Source organism: Neovison vison, chromosome 13, assembly GCF_020171115.1.
Source record: "Neovison vison isolate M4711 chromosome 13, ASM_NN_V1, whole genome shotgun sequence".
NCBI lineage: Eukaryota > Metazoa > Chordata > Mammalia > Carnivora > Mustelidae > Neogale > Neogale vison.
The window spans coordinates 14,906,459-14,921,961 of NC_058103.1; the positions used below are offsets into that span (position 1 = coordinate 14,906,459).

Genomic DNA, 15,503 nt, shown 5'->3' on the forward strand with positions numbered 1-15,503 from the left:
CGCCGCCAGGCCTAGCCCCCACATCCTGCCGCACCGCCTCATTGGTGGAGAAGACTATTTCCTCTAGCCAATCACTCGCCCTAACACTTGACTCCACCCCTTAGTCCCAGTCTTAGAGATGTGCGATTGGTCAAAAGTGGAAGAGCCCTAGCCCCCTCCCACCTCAGCAAATTCTGTGGGCGGAGGCAGGGCGGTCGCCTCTGGCTTGGGTACTTCGTATTGAGCCCTCGGAGGAGACGCCCCCTAAACGGGAACCCCGATTGGCCACATGGACGACCGCGGCTCCACCCCCCTTCCCGAGGAACAGAAATAAGACCCTTCAAGAACTTGGCAGTCGGTCCACCTCATTTCCCTGCGCGAGGGGGTGTGGCCAGAACTGGGGGCGGGGCTAGGCAAAGATTGCCCTATAGGGCGGGGAAATGAGATGGGGCTGCGAGCTGAGGATAGGATTTCTTGGGGGGCGTGGCTTATGGATCTTTGCTTTCCCGCCGACGGTTGGCTACGTCACGTGACATGGGTTGGAAGATGGCGTCTCCCACAGACGGTAAGAGCCGGCTTAGGGATCTTTCCCCTGCAACCTCCTTCTTTACTCTGCCGGGGACTTCTACTCTGTCTGCCCCGTAAACGCTTTTTTTTGGGGGGGCTCCAACTCTTTGCTTTCCACTTTTCGTTTCCACTGCGAGTTCGTCCTCAAGCTCGGTGGTTCTTCACAGAAGCTCTGGAGGTGCCCGGTTTCCCCTCTGTATTAAGAGGGTGAAGGAGGGCACCCTCGTGGGGCGCATTCCAGGCGAAAGGATTAGGGTCGCCCTGGCCTTGCCTTAGCCCCATTTGGGTGAGCCAGGGCCGAGGACGAGATACGGCTGGGGTAAATGCGGTGACTTAGGGTAACTTTCTCCTCCTCAGGCACTCCACTGAAGGGTCGATTTTCTTTTGGAGCATCTGGAACGATTCTGTCAAATCCTAGCTAGGGTTGGTTACTGACCTCATTCCGGGATTAAGCCGCAAGCAAAACCTGATACTCAACTGTCTGGTTAGATTGGCACCGTTTCCCTATCATGGCCCCTCCCAATGAGAGTCATATACTTATCACATACAGTTTTGCTTCTACTGTATGTGTTGTTTACCCAGGATGAGTGAGTGAATGATTTCTGTTTATATGCTGTCTTAGATGTAAGGCATTTCAGATAGCAGTTAAGTGGTTTTGGTATAAAACCACATGTTTTTGCGCGCTGTTCTGCCTTAGTTATAGTTTTGCAGTCATTTCTGAACTCATTTAAATTTTGCTTCTACCGCCATCATCCCCATGTCCATTTCATTGGTATGTAGTTTTTTCTTCTCAAACACATTTTGTGTTTGGAAAAAAATCTTGGAAGTTTATTTCAGGAATAAGGAAATTCAGGCCAGGAGAGCTATTACTGAGTTCCCATTATATGAAAGGCTTAAGGCTAAGTTCTTTGGGAAAGGTAAAGATTAATCAATCATGTAAACACTTTTGCACTTTCAGGTCTTTTTTATGTATCTATTTGTTATTTTTTTACCCTTTTAAAAAGAAAGAGAGAAGCGAGAGAGAACGTGTGTGGGAGGAGGAGGAGGAAAAAGGACCAGGAAAGAATCTCAAGGGGACTCCTCTCTGAGCTTGAGCCCCACGCAGGACTCGATCTCACGATCCTGAGATAATGTCAGGTCTCATTTTAGATGTCACCTCTCAGAGAAGGTTTCCCAGAACACACAGTATCTGAAGTTGCCTGTTTTCACTATTATTTACTATCTCATACCTTCATTGTCAGCATAGTTATTCTGTTTGCCCCTTTCATCTGGTTTATAAACTCCAAATCTTGTCCTGTTAATAGTTGGATCCCAGAGTTTAGCACAGTCTCTGGCAAGCAGCAGACCTTTTAGAATTTTACATAAATAATATTTTAGCCTCAGGTTTCAAGCTTAACTTAGGTTTTTTGAGCACATATGCATACTGTATAAGAAATTATGGGTGTTCAGAGTCAAAAGAGATTCCCTGGGGTGCCTGCTTGGCTCAGGCAGCCAACTCTTGATTTTAACTCAGGTCATGATCTCGGGGTCCTGAGATTGAGCCATACCTGGGGCTCCATGCTCAGTGGGGAGTCTGCTTGAAGATTCTCTCTGTGCTCTTGCTCTCTCTCTCTCTCTCAAATAAGTAAATCTTTAAAAAAAAGGGGGGGGTGGGGGAGAGAGAGAGCGATTGCTTCTCCTTCCTGGATGCTGTCTTAAAATGTATTTTTTCTTGCCAGAAAAAAAGGATTATTTAAAAAGTTGGCTAAAGGAATGGGGAGTTACTATTTAATGAGTAGAGAATTTCAGTTTGGAATGGTGAAAATATTCAGGAGATGGATGATAATGATGGTTACACAGCAGTGTGAACGTCTTTAATGCCACCGAATTGTACCCTTAAAAATGGTTGAAGTGGTGAATTTTGTTATGTATATCTTACCAGAATTAAAAAAAAAAAATCAGCCAGGTGATAGAAGTAGAAGTAATTGCTATTAAAATTTTTAGTTTATTACTAAATTGTTTTTATATTTATAAGTTTTATAGGTTTTATTTATTTTTTTATAATATTTCATTTATTTGACAGGAAGAGATCACAAGTAGGCAGAGAGGCAGGCAGAGAGAGCGGGGGGAGGGAAGTAGGATCCCCGATGAGCAGAGAGCCTGATGTGGGGCTCGATCCCAGGACCCTAGGATCATGCCCTAAACCGAAGGCAGAGGCTTTAACCCACTGAGCTACCCAGGCATCCCTAAGTTTTATCGGTTTTAGAGCTATGTTCCTTGTATTAGATTTTTTCCCTGTCTTCTCTATTTCTTTTATCTTTTTGGCTAGGAAAAATATTGGAAACATTTTTCCCCCATTGGTCTTCTTGCCATCTCTGTACTCACTCAAGTTTGCATACTTGATTTTTTAAAAAAAGGTTTCATTCATTTATTTGGGAGAGAGCACATGAGCAGAGGGGGAGGGCAGAGGGAGACGGAGAAGCAGACTCTGCTGAGCAGAAAGCCTGATATGGGGCTTGATCCCAGGGCCCTGGAATCATGACCTGAGCTGAAGGCAGACCCTTAACCACCTGAACCACCCAGGTGCCCCGCTTGGGATTTCTTTAAAAAGGAAAACTTTGAAATTACTTAATGTATGAGAGTAGTACTCGTAGCAGAGTCTGAGTTATGCTCCAGACTTGTGGTATCATAAGACCACCGTTGTTTGTTATCAGATCCTATTCTCGATAGGTTCATTTTTGTTATAGTTGAGCTGCCCATCACCAACATTCCTAAGAAGTTTGAAAGTTGGAATTTTGTGTGTTACACACAGCTTTTCTTTGTTACCATTTTTGGGTGCTTTAGTTAAGGCAGTTTATTAGGGTTGAGTTCTTTGCTGATTAGAATGTTGCTGGAAATTCCCTTAGACTATTTGGGAAAAAAATTCAAGTTAGAGAAAAATACATGTTGAAAAATTTTATACATATGTCCATTTTCCAGGGAATGAGGCTGTAACTGCCCACCCACCCCAGATTTCTGGAGATGTGACTCACCCAGAAAATTAAGAACCACTGTTTAGATCATTAATTAATGCAATTCGTTAGGATACTGAGCACAAAATATGTACTCAACAAATGTTAATTGTTACTAATTTTGAGCACTTACTGTATGCCGAGGCAAAAGTGGCAAAGAAATGGTATCGAAGAATTAGGCAAGGGCTGGATTATGCATGATTTTTTTTTTTTTTTTTTTAGGGTATGGGCGATATACATTCATGAAATTAGCTGGGAAGAAGTCCCTTACTCTGAAGAGTGACACAAATTGATTGACATTTAACAAAAAAATCAGTTCTGGCTACTTTGTGAAGAACAGATTTGGGTAGAGAGGGGAAGAGGTAAGAATAGAAGCAGGGAGAACTCTTGAGAGCTTCTGAAGTAGTCTTCGAGAGAAGTGATGAGTCTTTGGTTAATTCATTTGGTTTCATGGTGTGTTTTGGAGATGGAAGCTACTGGATTTACTAATGGATTGTAATGGAATGTCGAAGGAAAGGGAGGCATGAAGGATGGATGATTTTTAGGTTTTGATCTGAGAACTGGGGTTCATGGTGGTGCTATTTCTTGAGATGTAGGTGGTTTTGAACGTAATTATTGGACTCAGAAAGATTTTCACACGTGTAAATGGAGAAGGATGTTGAGAGTTATCAGAGTTCTGGCAGAGAAGTTTGTTAAATAGCCTCTTAGTTATACTTCTGAAGTCCTGGGAAGGATAGGGACTGGAAATATAAATGTGGAGTTATTGACATATATATATGCTGGTAAAGGCTATGGGGCTAGATGAGATCTCTTTGGAGGCTTTAGGTAGAGAGTGAAACCAGCCTGGGGTGGGACCTGAGTGGAGGAAAGGAAGGAAGGAGTTGGTGAGGTAGGAGAAAAATCAATTTTACAGAAGCTGGAAGTGGAGTTTTTCTTTTCTCTCTCTTTTGTTTTTAAGATCTATTTATTTATTGGAGATAGAGAGAGCATGTGAGATGAGGATGGGGGGAACAGAGGGAGATGGAAAGTGGGAAAATCTCAAGCAGACTCTTTGCTGAGTGTGGAGCCTAATGCAGGGCTTGATCTTACAACCCTAAGATTATGACCTGAGCCGAAACCAAGAGTCAGACGCTTAACTGACTGAGCCACCCAGGTGCCCTAGAAGTGGAGTTTTTCAAGGAAGGTGGTCAGTGTGTAAATGCTGCAAAGAAGTCACAGACAACAGAGAAGTGACCACTGGGTTTAGCAGCATAGGTCACAGATGACCTTGACCACAGCACTCTCCATGTATAGGGGAGCAGAAGCCCAGTTGTCTTGGGTTAAGGAGAGAATGTGAGGTGAGGAAGTGGAGATGTCAGGATAGAAAACACAAGTTGTTTTGTAATGAAGGAGGAGTAAGGAGGTAATGGGGTCATGGAAGAGTTTTTTTCTCAAAGAAGGGGAATTCTAGAGCAGGCTTGCTTGCTGATGAGTATGAGCCAGGAGAGAAGGTAGAAATTGTGCAAGAGAGGTTATTCAAGATTATGTCTTTGACAGAGCAAGAGAAATTGACATCCAGAGCTCTTCAGAGGAGTTTGTCTTAATTGGGAAAAGTCTAAGAGTATGAGTGAAGATGCAGGTGGGTTTGTTGAGATTTATTTTTCCTAATACCCCGCTAAAATATTGCTCCCATTTTAGAGATCAGAGATGTGAAGTTTGATGAAGGAGAATGATTTATTTGTATAATATCATGCCCCAGGAGTATCAGTGGCTATGGAACTCAGATTTCTGAAGCACCTGGGTGGTTCAGTCAGTTAAGCGTCTGCCTTCAGCTCGGTCATGATCCCAGAGTCGGCTTCTCCCCCTGTCCCTCACCCTGCTTGCACTCTCCATCTCTCTGTCAAATAAATAAATAAAATCTTTCTTAAAAAAAAAAAAAAAAAAAAGACTTCCAAGTGAATGTTCCAGTTTCTTGTGTTCTTTGAGACTAAAATGCTGTAAGATGTAAATTAACATGTTTTGTGTCTTCTTGGCTCTTCTTGGTGTTTTGTTCTAGGGACAGATCTGGAAGCATCTTTGCTAAGTTTTGAAAAACTTGACCGTGCCTCACCAGACCTTTGGCCAGAACAGTGTAAGTTTTTGGTTTCTTGATATCAGAATCAATATAGCAGAACCCAGTGCTACTTTGAGAGAGATTTTTGGTTATCATTTAACTGTAATGGTTAAAATTTTGATTTTACTTCACAGGGAAGAGACTGAATTCTGTGGTCTAATGTTAAGAATAGCTGTCTGGGGGCGCCTGGGTGGCTCAGTGGGTTAAGCCGCTGCCTTCGGCTCAGGTCATGATCTCAGGGTCCTGGGATCGAGTCCCGCATCGGGCTCTCTGCTCAGCAGGGAGCCTGCTTCCCTCTCTCTCTCTCTCTCTGCCTACCTCTCTGTCTACTTGTGATCTCTGTCTGTCAAATAAACAAATAAAATCTTAAAAAAAAAAAAGCTGTCTGGTAGTTTAACTTTTCAGGACACAGTGTGACTCAGAAAATGATAGAGGGCCTTAAAAAAATTGAATCACTATGTAATAAGTTCAGACAGTACAGAGATACAGAAAGTAGTAGTTCCTCACCTCCTTCACTCACTCTTGTAAACTCACAATTAATAGTTTGGTACAAATCCTTTTGGCTTTTTTTATGATTATATATGTAAACAAATATGTATTTTTAAAGTATACAGCAGGGCTTTTTGCGTTTGTTTGGATTTTTGTTTTATTTTTGTTTTTGTTTTTGGTATGATGATGGGGTCATATGTACATGGTTAAGCTAATGTAGCTTAACTCATTCTATCTAGTAATTTATTAATGGCTCTTTCTATGTTAGTAGGTGTAAATCTACTTCATTTTCCTAAAGTATTTTATTATAATGGATAAACTGTAGTTTATATATTCCTACCCTATTTGGATACCTTAGATCCACTGTTTGATATTACAAACAACTCAGTATGTATCTTTGTGCGCAAGGAAGAGGATGGCTGTGTGTGAGAGGGCCCATTTACCCACATACCAGCCGATACCGGATGTTACCAAAAATTTTTTTAAAGATTTATTTATTTATTTTAGAGGGCAGGGAGGGGCAGAGGGAAGGGGAGAGAGGGAATCTCAGAAAGACTGCATGCTGAGCACAGAGGCTGATGGGAGGGGGTCGGGGTGAGAGGGTGCGTTCAGTCTCATGACTCTTAGCTCAGGATCTTAGGTGCCCATGGATGTTACTAATTTTTATTATTTTTTAATTCATATTTCTTTATTAGTGAGGGTGAACAGTATTTTAAAATATCTGCCTTTTTTTTTTTTTTGACAGAGAGAGATCACAGATAGGCAGAGAGAAAGGGGGAAGCAGGCTCCCTGCTGAACAGAGAGCCCGATGTGGGGCTCGATCCCAGGACCCTGAGACCATGACCTGAGCTGAAGGCAGAGGCTTAACCCACTGAGCCACCCACGCGTCCCATGCCTTTTTTTTTTTTTTTTTTAAACTTGACAGAGCACAAGTAGGCAGAGTGGCGGACAGAGGGAGAAAGAGAAGAAGGCTCCCCACTGAGCAGGAACCCCGATTCAGGGCTTGATCCTGGGACCCTGGAATCATGACCTGAGCCGAAGGTGGCCGCTTGACCAACTGAGTCACCCAGGGGCCCCTGAATATCTGCTTTTTATCTTTATGTTTTCTAATGTGATTATTCCCTTGAGGTATTTAAATAAACAATTACCCAGTTAACAGTCCCTGACAAGACAGAATACTTAAAAAAGAAATTTAAACTTTCTGATAAGAGATAGTGTATCTCCCCATTCTCTCATCTAACTGACTCCTGTCCTTGCAAGTTCGGTTGAGGCATTTTCTCTAGGAAACTTTTCCTGCCCCCTCAGTCTGATAAAGATTTCTCCCCCCCGCCCTTTGCCATCATGCCTGGTATCTTTCTTGGAGCACTTAACCAGTATTATAGTTACTGAGTTACTCTTTCTCCTCTTCCAGACTATAAGCCCCTTGGAGACAGGGATGTTTTCTTATTATTTGGCTCCTCTATGTCTGGGGCACTAAAATGTATATTGAATAAATAATGTGTTTTTTCTTTTCAGTACCAGGTGTCGCTGAATTTGCAGCTTCCTTTAAAAGTGTAAGTAATATTTCACTTACCTAATGAAGCTTATCCAGTGTTTTACTCCTTAATAGAAGTTCAAATATCTCCTGTTTTCTTACTCTCAAGAAAAATATCATAGGCTTCCAATCAGATTGTAACTAGAGCCCTGGAAATCCGTGTATATTATCGTCATGTTGATAATAATGTCTTCCTCTGTTCAGATGTTCGTTTTGGCATTTTGACCTTTGCCTATTAGCCTCTTTTCTTAGCTTAAAAGCTTTTAAGGTAAAGCCGTTGGAATCTTTAATGTAACATCAGTATTCTTTTTTGCCCAAATCATGATTTTGAAGCTTTTCTCTGTTGTTTATAGGATGCATTTGACCTTATACCTCTTTACTGGCTTTTGAAGTTTCTCAGTGGCTCATCAAAAAGCAAAACCCATTAGAGCCACAACCTTTGTACTTTCTGGGCAGCAGGTGCTGTGGTTGATGCTGTCCATATATTCTCTTACAGTCCCACAACCAGGAGAACGTGATTATAGTATCAGCTAGCGCTTACATAGTGCTTACCATATCCCTGGCACTCTTCTAAGTACTTTATGTATATTATTTAACCTTCACAAAACCATGTGGGGTGCAGGTACTATTATTAGCCCAATTTTACAGAAAGGAAATGGGCATAGAGAGAGAGGTTAAGTAGGTTATCCAAGGTTATACGCTATGCATGGCAGAACCAGGCTTTGAATCCACTATCTGATTATTAGCATCCATACTTTTTTTTTTTTTTTTAAGATTTTCATTTATTTATCAGAGAGAGAGAGGGAGAGAGAGCAAGCACAGGCAGACAGAATGGCAGGCAGAGGCAGAGGGAGAAGCAGGCTCCCCGCCGAGCAAGGAGCCCGATGTGGGACTCCATCCCAGGACGCTGGGATCATGACCTGAGCCGAAGGCAGCTGCTTAACCAACTGAGCCACCCAGGCGTCCCAGCATCCATATACTCTTAACACCATATGCAGAAGCATTTGAGTCCAGTGTTAAAAAAAAAAAAAAAAAAAAAAGCACTAAGTGAAAGAGAACCTTGGAAATTACTTACCCAAGTTCTAATGAGTGACAGACCAGGATTTAAATGCAAGTTACATCTATTACAGAGCTCATGCTCTATCTAGTAAACCATGCCTTTGGGGATTTGTACTATAACTCTCATTTTTTAAGTGAAGTGTGGTAGTTTTAAATGTTTTTAAAACTAGTTTTAAATTTTTAAAATTTTGTTTTTAAACAGACTATAGAGGGGTACCTGGGTGGCTCAGTCATTTAAGTGTCTGCCTTCGGCTCAGGTCATGATTCTGGGGTGCTGGGATTGAGCCCTACATCAGGCTCCTTGCTCAAAAGCGGGCCTGCTTCCCCTGCTCCTCCCTCTCCTGCTTCCCCTGCTCGTGCTTGTTCTCTCTGTGTCAAATAAATAAATAAAATCTTAAAAAAATAAAATAAACTGTAGAATTCTTCATTGCCTGTATAGGGAAGAGCCACTGTAACAATGAAAGTTCAAGAACCTTCTGTACCTTGCTATGTGCTTAGTATTCTCTACTTATTATTAGAGCTATAGGTGCTGAGTTAAATATTAAGGTCCCCCTAGGGGGACCTGGGTGGCTCCATCAGTTCAGTGTCTGACTTTTGATTTTGTTTCAGGTCATGATCTTGGGGTCATCAGATTGATCTCTGCATTGGGCTACTCACTGGACTTGTCCTTCGTGCTTTGCTGCTTCTCCCCCTGCTTGTTTTCTGTCTCTCTCAAATAAATTAATAAAATCTTAAAAAAAATAAACAAAAAAATATATATAGTAAGGCCCTGTGGCTTTCAGATTCCTTGAGAATATCTGCTCAGAGGTAGTTTAAACTTGGTAGCCTCCCATTTATTCAAGATCTTGGGTTGTATGAAAGCTGGCTGGTGCTCATTTAGCATTTAGTAGGGGCTAAGCATGCAGAGTTCAGGAAGGTGTAGGGTTTTGGAGTCAGACACACTTGGATTTGAGTCCTGAATCTGCTGCTTCACTCTCTGTGACCTGAGCAAGTTTCCTAACATTTTTGAGCCTTAGTGGTCTTATCTGAAGCTACCTCATAAGATTCTTAGTGTAAAATGCTCTCATGCATGTAAAATACTTTGCATAGTGCCTCAGACATAATTAACAGTTCTCAGTAGCTATAGTATTAGATTAGCTTTCGTCTAGTAGATAGAGTACAAAGTACCTAACATAATTTTCTTACATTCTTATTCATACTTACTTTTCAGGTCAGTTAATTATATTTGGTAACAACTAAATATTTTGAGTTATAAATAGAAATAAGAGGTTTTTTTAAAAAAAAACTTTCATTAGGGGTGCCTGGGTGAGTCAGTGGGTTAAGCCTCTGCCCTCGGCTCAGGTCATGTCCTCAGGGTCTTGGGATTGAGTCCCACATGATCCCAGGACCCTGGGATCATGACCTGAGCTAAAGGCAGAGGCTTTAACCCACTGAGCCACCCAGGCGCCCCTTATTTATATTTTTTTAAAAGATTTTATTTATTTATTTGACAGAGAGAGAGATCACAAGTAGGCAGAGAGGCAGGCAAAGAGAGAGAGGAGGAAGCAGGCTCCCTGCCGAGCAGAGAGCCCGACACGGAGCTCAATCCCAGGACCCTGGGATCATGACCTGAGCGAAGGTAGAGGCTTTAACCCACTGAGCCATCCAGGTGCCCCAAATTATGTTGTTTATTGAAAATCTGATTATGTATCTACCTCTTTTCCCTAGAGGTATGCACATTCATTTTAAGTTTTGTTTCTAGGGGTTTGGGTCATCCCGGGACCCCAGGTTAAAATCCCCTGGTATAGTCTGTTTCCCTACTGGTGGCCAAAAGTGGCAAATTTGACCAATAGCCTTCTAGGAAAGGAAGTATAGAATAGTGGTTTCTGTACTCAGACTTCCTGGGTTTGAATCTTGGCTCCAGTAGCTGTGTGTCCAGAAGCAAGCGATTTATAATCTTCCTGTACTTGTTTTTTTTTCTCCTTTGTAGAATGAGGATAATAATACCTGCTTAATAGGGTTGATTAGAAAATTAAGTCATCTGATGTATTGGTCGCATAGTATCCAGCAAATGTTAATTAAGGAAAAAAAAGAGAAAAAAGACTGAAAGCTGAAATAATGTTTCTCAGCCATACCCCTGCCTACACAACAGAATCATCAGTGTGCAGTTGTGGAGCTTTTAAAAAATTCGTATGTACTGGTTGTAGCTTGGGATGTGTGCTGGGAGGCTGGACCTGTGAACACTACAGTGGGTGTTCACTTAGCTTCAATTTGTCATGTTTGTGTGATAGTGACACAGCATTCTGTTGCCTTTCTTTTTTTTTTTTTTTAAAGATTTTATTTATTTATTTGACAGAGAGAGATCACAAGTAGGCAGAGAGGCAGGCAGAGAGAGAGGAGGAAGCAGGCTCCCTGCTGAGCAGAGAGTCCGATGCGGGGCTCGATCCCAGGACCCCGAGATCATGACCTGAGCCGAAGGCAGCGGCTTAACCCACTGAGCCACCCAGGCGCCCCTTCTGTTGCCTTTCTTACCTGTGGAAAAGGAGGGGGTCCACTGGTATGAGATGTGTTTGGATCTTTTTTAGTTAAGTGTAGGTTTCAACTTTGTTTTCAAATGAGCTGTAGAACTCTTCATTGTCTGTAAAGCAAAGAGCCACTGCAACAATGGAAGTTCTAGAACCTTCTGTCCTAAACACAGTGTGCATTGTTCTGTTATCTGGTTTGTATATTTAAGATGCTAAAATGTTTTTGAAGTTAAATGGACAGTATTATATTAAAAAATACACATGTAACGTCCCTTGCTCTGTTCTCTCCAATGGACCCTCATTCTTCCTCCAGTATTCTAAATCATTGCATCTGGAGTGAGTCCAGGGCATCAGTTTTTTTTTTTTGTTCCATAGATGATTCTCATGGGCAACTAGGATTGAAAACTGTTGCCCAAAATTATTCCAAGAATGGGCTCTCCTTCATATTTTGTAACTTCACTTTTCAGAGATGAGAGGATGGGGAGCCTGAGTGGCTCAGATGGTTAAGCGTTTGACTTTGACTCAGGTCATGATCCTGGGGACCTGGGATCCAGTCCCACACTGGGCTCCCTGTTCCTTGGGGAGCCTGCTTCTCCCTCTGCCTCTCTCTCTCTTTCTGTCTCTCATGAATAAATAAAATCTTAAAAAAAAAAAAAGAAGAAGAAGAAAAATGAGAGGATAATTTAAAATTCTAAAGTTTTCTAAAATGTCTACAATAAAATGAAATTTGAAGAGATGATCATTGCAATCTTCTCACGAATTGAGGATTTCCTCTTTTTAAACATTTTATAGTTGACATATATTGGTTTTGGGTTTACAACATAATGAATCAACAATTACATATATTACATTATTGTTTACTGTAGTCCCCGTGCTGTACTTTTCATTTCTGTGACTTATTTACTTTATAACTGAAAGTTTGTACCTCTCAGTCCCTTTCACCTATTTTGCCCATCCCCCCCAACACTACCACCAGTTTGTTCTCTGTATTCATGAGTCTGCTTCTGTTTTTTATCTGTTCATTTGTTTTGTTTTCAGTTTCACATATAGGTGAAATCATGTGCTATTTGTCTTTCTTTGTCTGACCTATTTTCACTTAGCATAATACCCTTTAGGTCCATTTATGTTGTCACAAATGGCAAGATTTCATTTTTTTTTTTAAGGTTTTATCTACCTTAGAGATAGTGAGTGTGGGTGGGGGAAGGGGCAAAAAGAATCTTCAAGCAGACTCCCTGCTGAGTACTCCCTGCTGAGTACTGGGCTCAATTCCAAGATCATGACCTGAGCCAGAACTAAGGGTTGGCTGCTTAACCAGATGAGCCTCCCAGGTGCCCCAAGATTTCATTCTTTTTAATGGTTGAGTAATATTCCTGTGTGTGTGTGTGTGTGTGTGTGTGTAGAGAGAGAGAGAGACATCTTTCTATGAATCTTCCCCTCTGCCAGAAAATGTTACTTCCTGATGGTCTCAAATAGTTCACTTGGAGGCTTTTACCAGAACTGAATTTCAAGTAATTTCTTTCATTGCTTTACTAACCTCGTATCTATGAAATAGTAATAGTAGTCAGACCTTTCTTCTAAAATCATTTCCCTGAGACCAGCTGTAAAAATGAACAGAATTATTTTGCAAGGTCAATTATTTTGTAGGTCATATCTGAACCTAGAGAAACCTGGGTTTTTGAAACTGTAACTTGACAGTATTTTCAAACAACCAGAAGGCTGTGTGACAAGCTACTTTTCTAAGAAGGAAGATGATGGTCTCTTTACATTTTGTTTGTATCTGAGTGGTTATATTCTTATATTCTGACAGCCTATTACTAGTTCTCCACCCAAATGGATGGCTGAAATAGAACGTGATGACATTGACATGTTGAAAGGTAAGCAGTGCTGGTGACCTCTAACTTTTAACCTGACATTTATGTTCCTCTACAAACCACCTTTCCAATTTTCTCTTCACTGTTCCCTTACAAGTGTTTGCTGCAGTGAGACTGCCTACTTAACCAAGCTGATTGATGGTTCTTTATATCTGAATGCTTATCTCTATTTTTCCATATGTATAAATCCCTTCAGTTCAGGACCCACTCATAATGATTTCTTCTGCTGCTAAATTCCTGTAATTATTCCTTTAATCCTAAAAATTCCTTTAATTAACTTTTAATTAACTTAATTAAAGGAATTAACTTAATTCCTTTAATTAACTTTTATTTTGTATAATGCTATAGTTGACAAAAGCTGTCACATAAATTTTTTCCGTTTAATTCTCATAAAGGTCATGTGCGTTAGGTATCATGATATCCAAGGTTCACAGGTTAACTTAGTCTAAGATTTATTAGAAAGAGTTAAAATTTAAACTGATATTTTAAATCCAGTCTCTTACCAGTTTAACACAAGTGCCTTATTTAGAAATTACTGCTATATATGGTTGTCAGTACTATTAATTGATAATCCCTTAGTGGGTTAAGACATGTCTTTTAGTTCTTTCTATCCCATCAATTTCTCCCATAAGGAATACTATAAGTAGTGAATATTGTTGTTTGATAAATGACTTGGAACTCAACCACAAAGTAGAAATTTAAATTAAAAAACATTAATTTTCCTTGATTTTGCTCTACTTTATTTAACTTTAACATCTTTCCAGCGATAAGATTCATGATGGTTGTAAAGTAATAGACTGAAATTAAGGTAAAAATCTGGCATTCTTGAGCTATTTAGGCAGCTGAACAGATCACAAAAGTCTACTTATGCCAGATATGGATAATGAGTGTGGCATGATAAGTGGGAGAAAATAACACCTTTATTTGACTTCAGAAGTAATTCATTGTTCTGCATGAAATGCTTAAATGCAGATACCCTCCTCCAACCATGGAGATATTAAGTCTCAAGGGCATCTCAGGTTCATTGTTGTAATGTTCCAAATGGACATTTATATAACATCCCATTAGTGTGTATTTTCTAAGGAAACTTCAAATTTTTAATAAGGGATCATACAATTATGTTCCGAATGAACTGACCTGTGCCTTAAACATAAGTTCATCTGAAGCATTTTGCAACAGTAGGAAAAATTCACTGGTGTGTTTGTGTGTAAGGGGAAGAATTGGATGAGGGGAGATACGGATCCATTCTCTACTTACTAGGTAAGAATTAAGCTCGAAAATCTTTATAGCAAGGATTTCCAGCCTGAATGGATTGTTAACTAGAGAACAATAGAAAGATACGGTTTTGAAATAAATGATTCTGTTTCAGAACTGGGGAGCCTCACCACAGCTAATTTGATGGAGAAGGTACGAGGCCTACAGAACTTGGCCTATCAGCTGGGGCTGGATGAGTGTGAGTACCCCCATCACATTTTATCAGGGTTGCATGTTGTGTATTTCATGATGAGTGCTAGCTATAATTCCGAAAGTGTCTTTACTAGGCGTCATGAAGGTAAGAGGTCACCGTAATCTACAGTTCCTTTTATGATGTAGTATACTAGAATAATTTCTGAGTGTACTCAGTAACAAGTTATTTTTCTCTCTACAGTGAAAGTATATTGGAAACCCTTTCAGTTGAAAGCGATAGAATGTCAAGGCAAAGTAGCTTAAGCAAAAGAGGGACCTTATAAGTTCACATAAATCAAAATTTCAGGAATAGAAATAACTTTGAAGGTATTTAGATGTTTGACTTTTGATGGTGTCATTGAGATGTGCTCTTGTTTTGGCTTTTGTTTTGTGTCTCAGGGCTCTTGGATTAGTCTTATTCTTTGAACTAGCACCGGGGGAGGAGAGCAAAAGGAGCTTCAGTTTATGTGTCTTTAAATCTGATAATCCCAAAATGAAGAATGTCTTGTCTGAATATTCCAAGAGAAAGGGACTGGGGAGGACTCCCACTGTACCATCTTGACTCAGATACCTATCTTAGAACCAGTACTTCAGCCAGTTAGCATGGAGAACCCTGTTTGGCCAAGCCTGGGTTCAGGATGCAGACACAGATTAGAGGGGTTAGTCTGATTCAAGCCCATGGAATGGGAGGGAGGATTGGTTCCCTAATGGAAGGGCCATATAGCAGACCAAGAACATAGTCTGCTATCACGACTAAAATTTTAAAACTCCTCGTTTGTTACTGTCTGCTCTCCATTCTTTTAGTGTACATTTGTTTCATTATAGATTATATTTCTTTCTATAATGTATTCATTATAAAATTGAGAAAGGAATTGTAGCAATTCTCACTTTGTAATTGAAAGAGGAACTCAGCATAAAAACGGTGGTTAGAACTTTGTTGTCTGTGGGTACTTCTAACACCTTCCTGAATCC

At 40.6% G+C, this 15,503-nt stretch overlaps 1 protein-coding gene across 5 annotated transcripts in view; it reads left to right on the plus strand.

Moving 5' to 3' along the window:
* Nucleotides 1–495: 495 nt before the first annotated feature.
* Nucleotides 496–15,503, plus strand: part of LIN52 (lin-52 DREAM MuvB core complex component) — a 120,288-nt gene continuing 105,280 nt past the window's right edge. For 3 of the 5 annotated variants that reach the window (XM_044229631.1, XM_044229635.1, XM_044229632.1), the window contains exons 1-5: nt 496–544; nt 5,572–5,646; nt 7,633–7,670; nt 13,022–13,088; nt 14,455–14,538. In XM_044229631.1, coding sequence (XP_044085566.1) covers nt 514–544; nt 5,572–5,646; nt 7,633–7,670; nt 13,022–13,088; nt 14,455–14,538 — 295 coding nt within the window. In that variant the 5' untranslated portion in view covers nt 496–513. Of the gene's footprint in view, nt 545–3,758; nt 3,899–4,706; nt 5,155–5,571; nt 5,647–7,632; nt 7,671–13,021; nt 13,089–14,454; nt 14,539–15,503 lie in introns of those variants that run through there. The other 2 variants (XM_044229633.1, XM_044229634.1) reach the window with 2 other exon arrangements.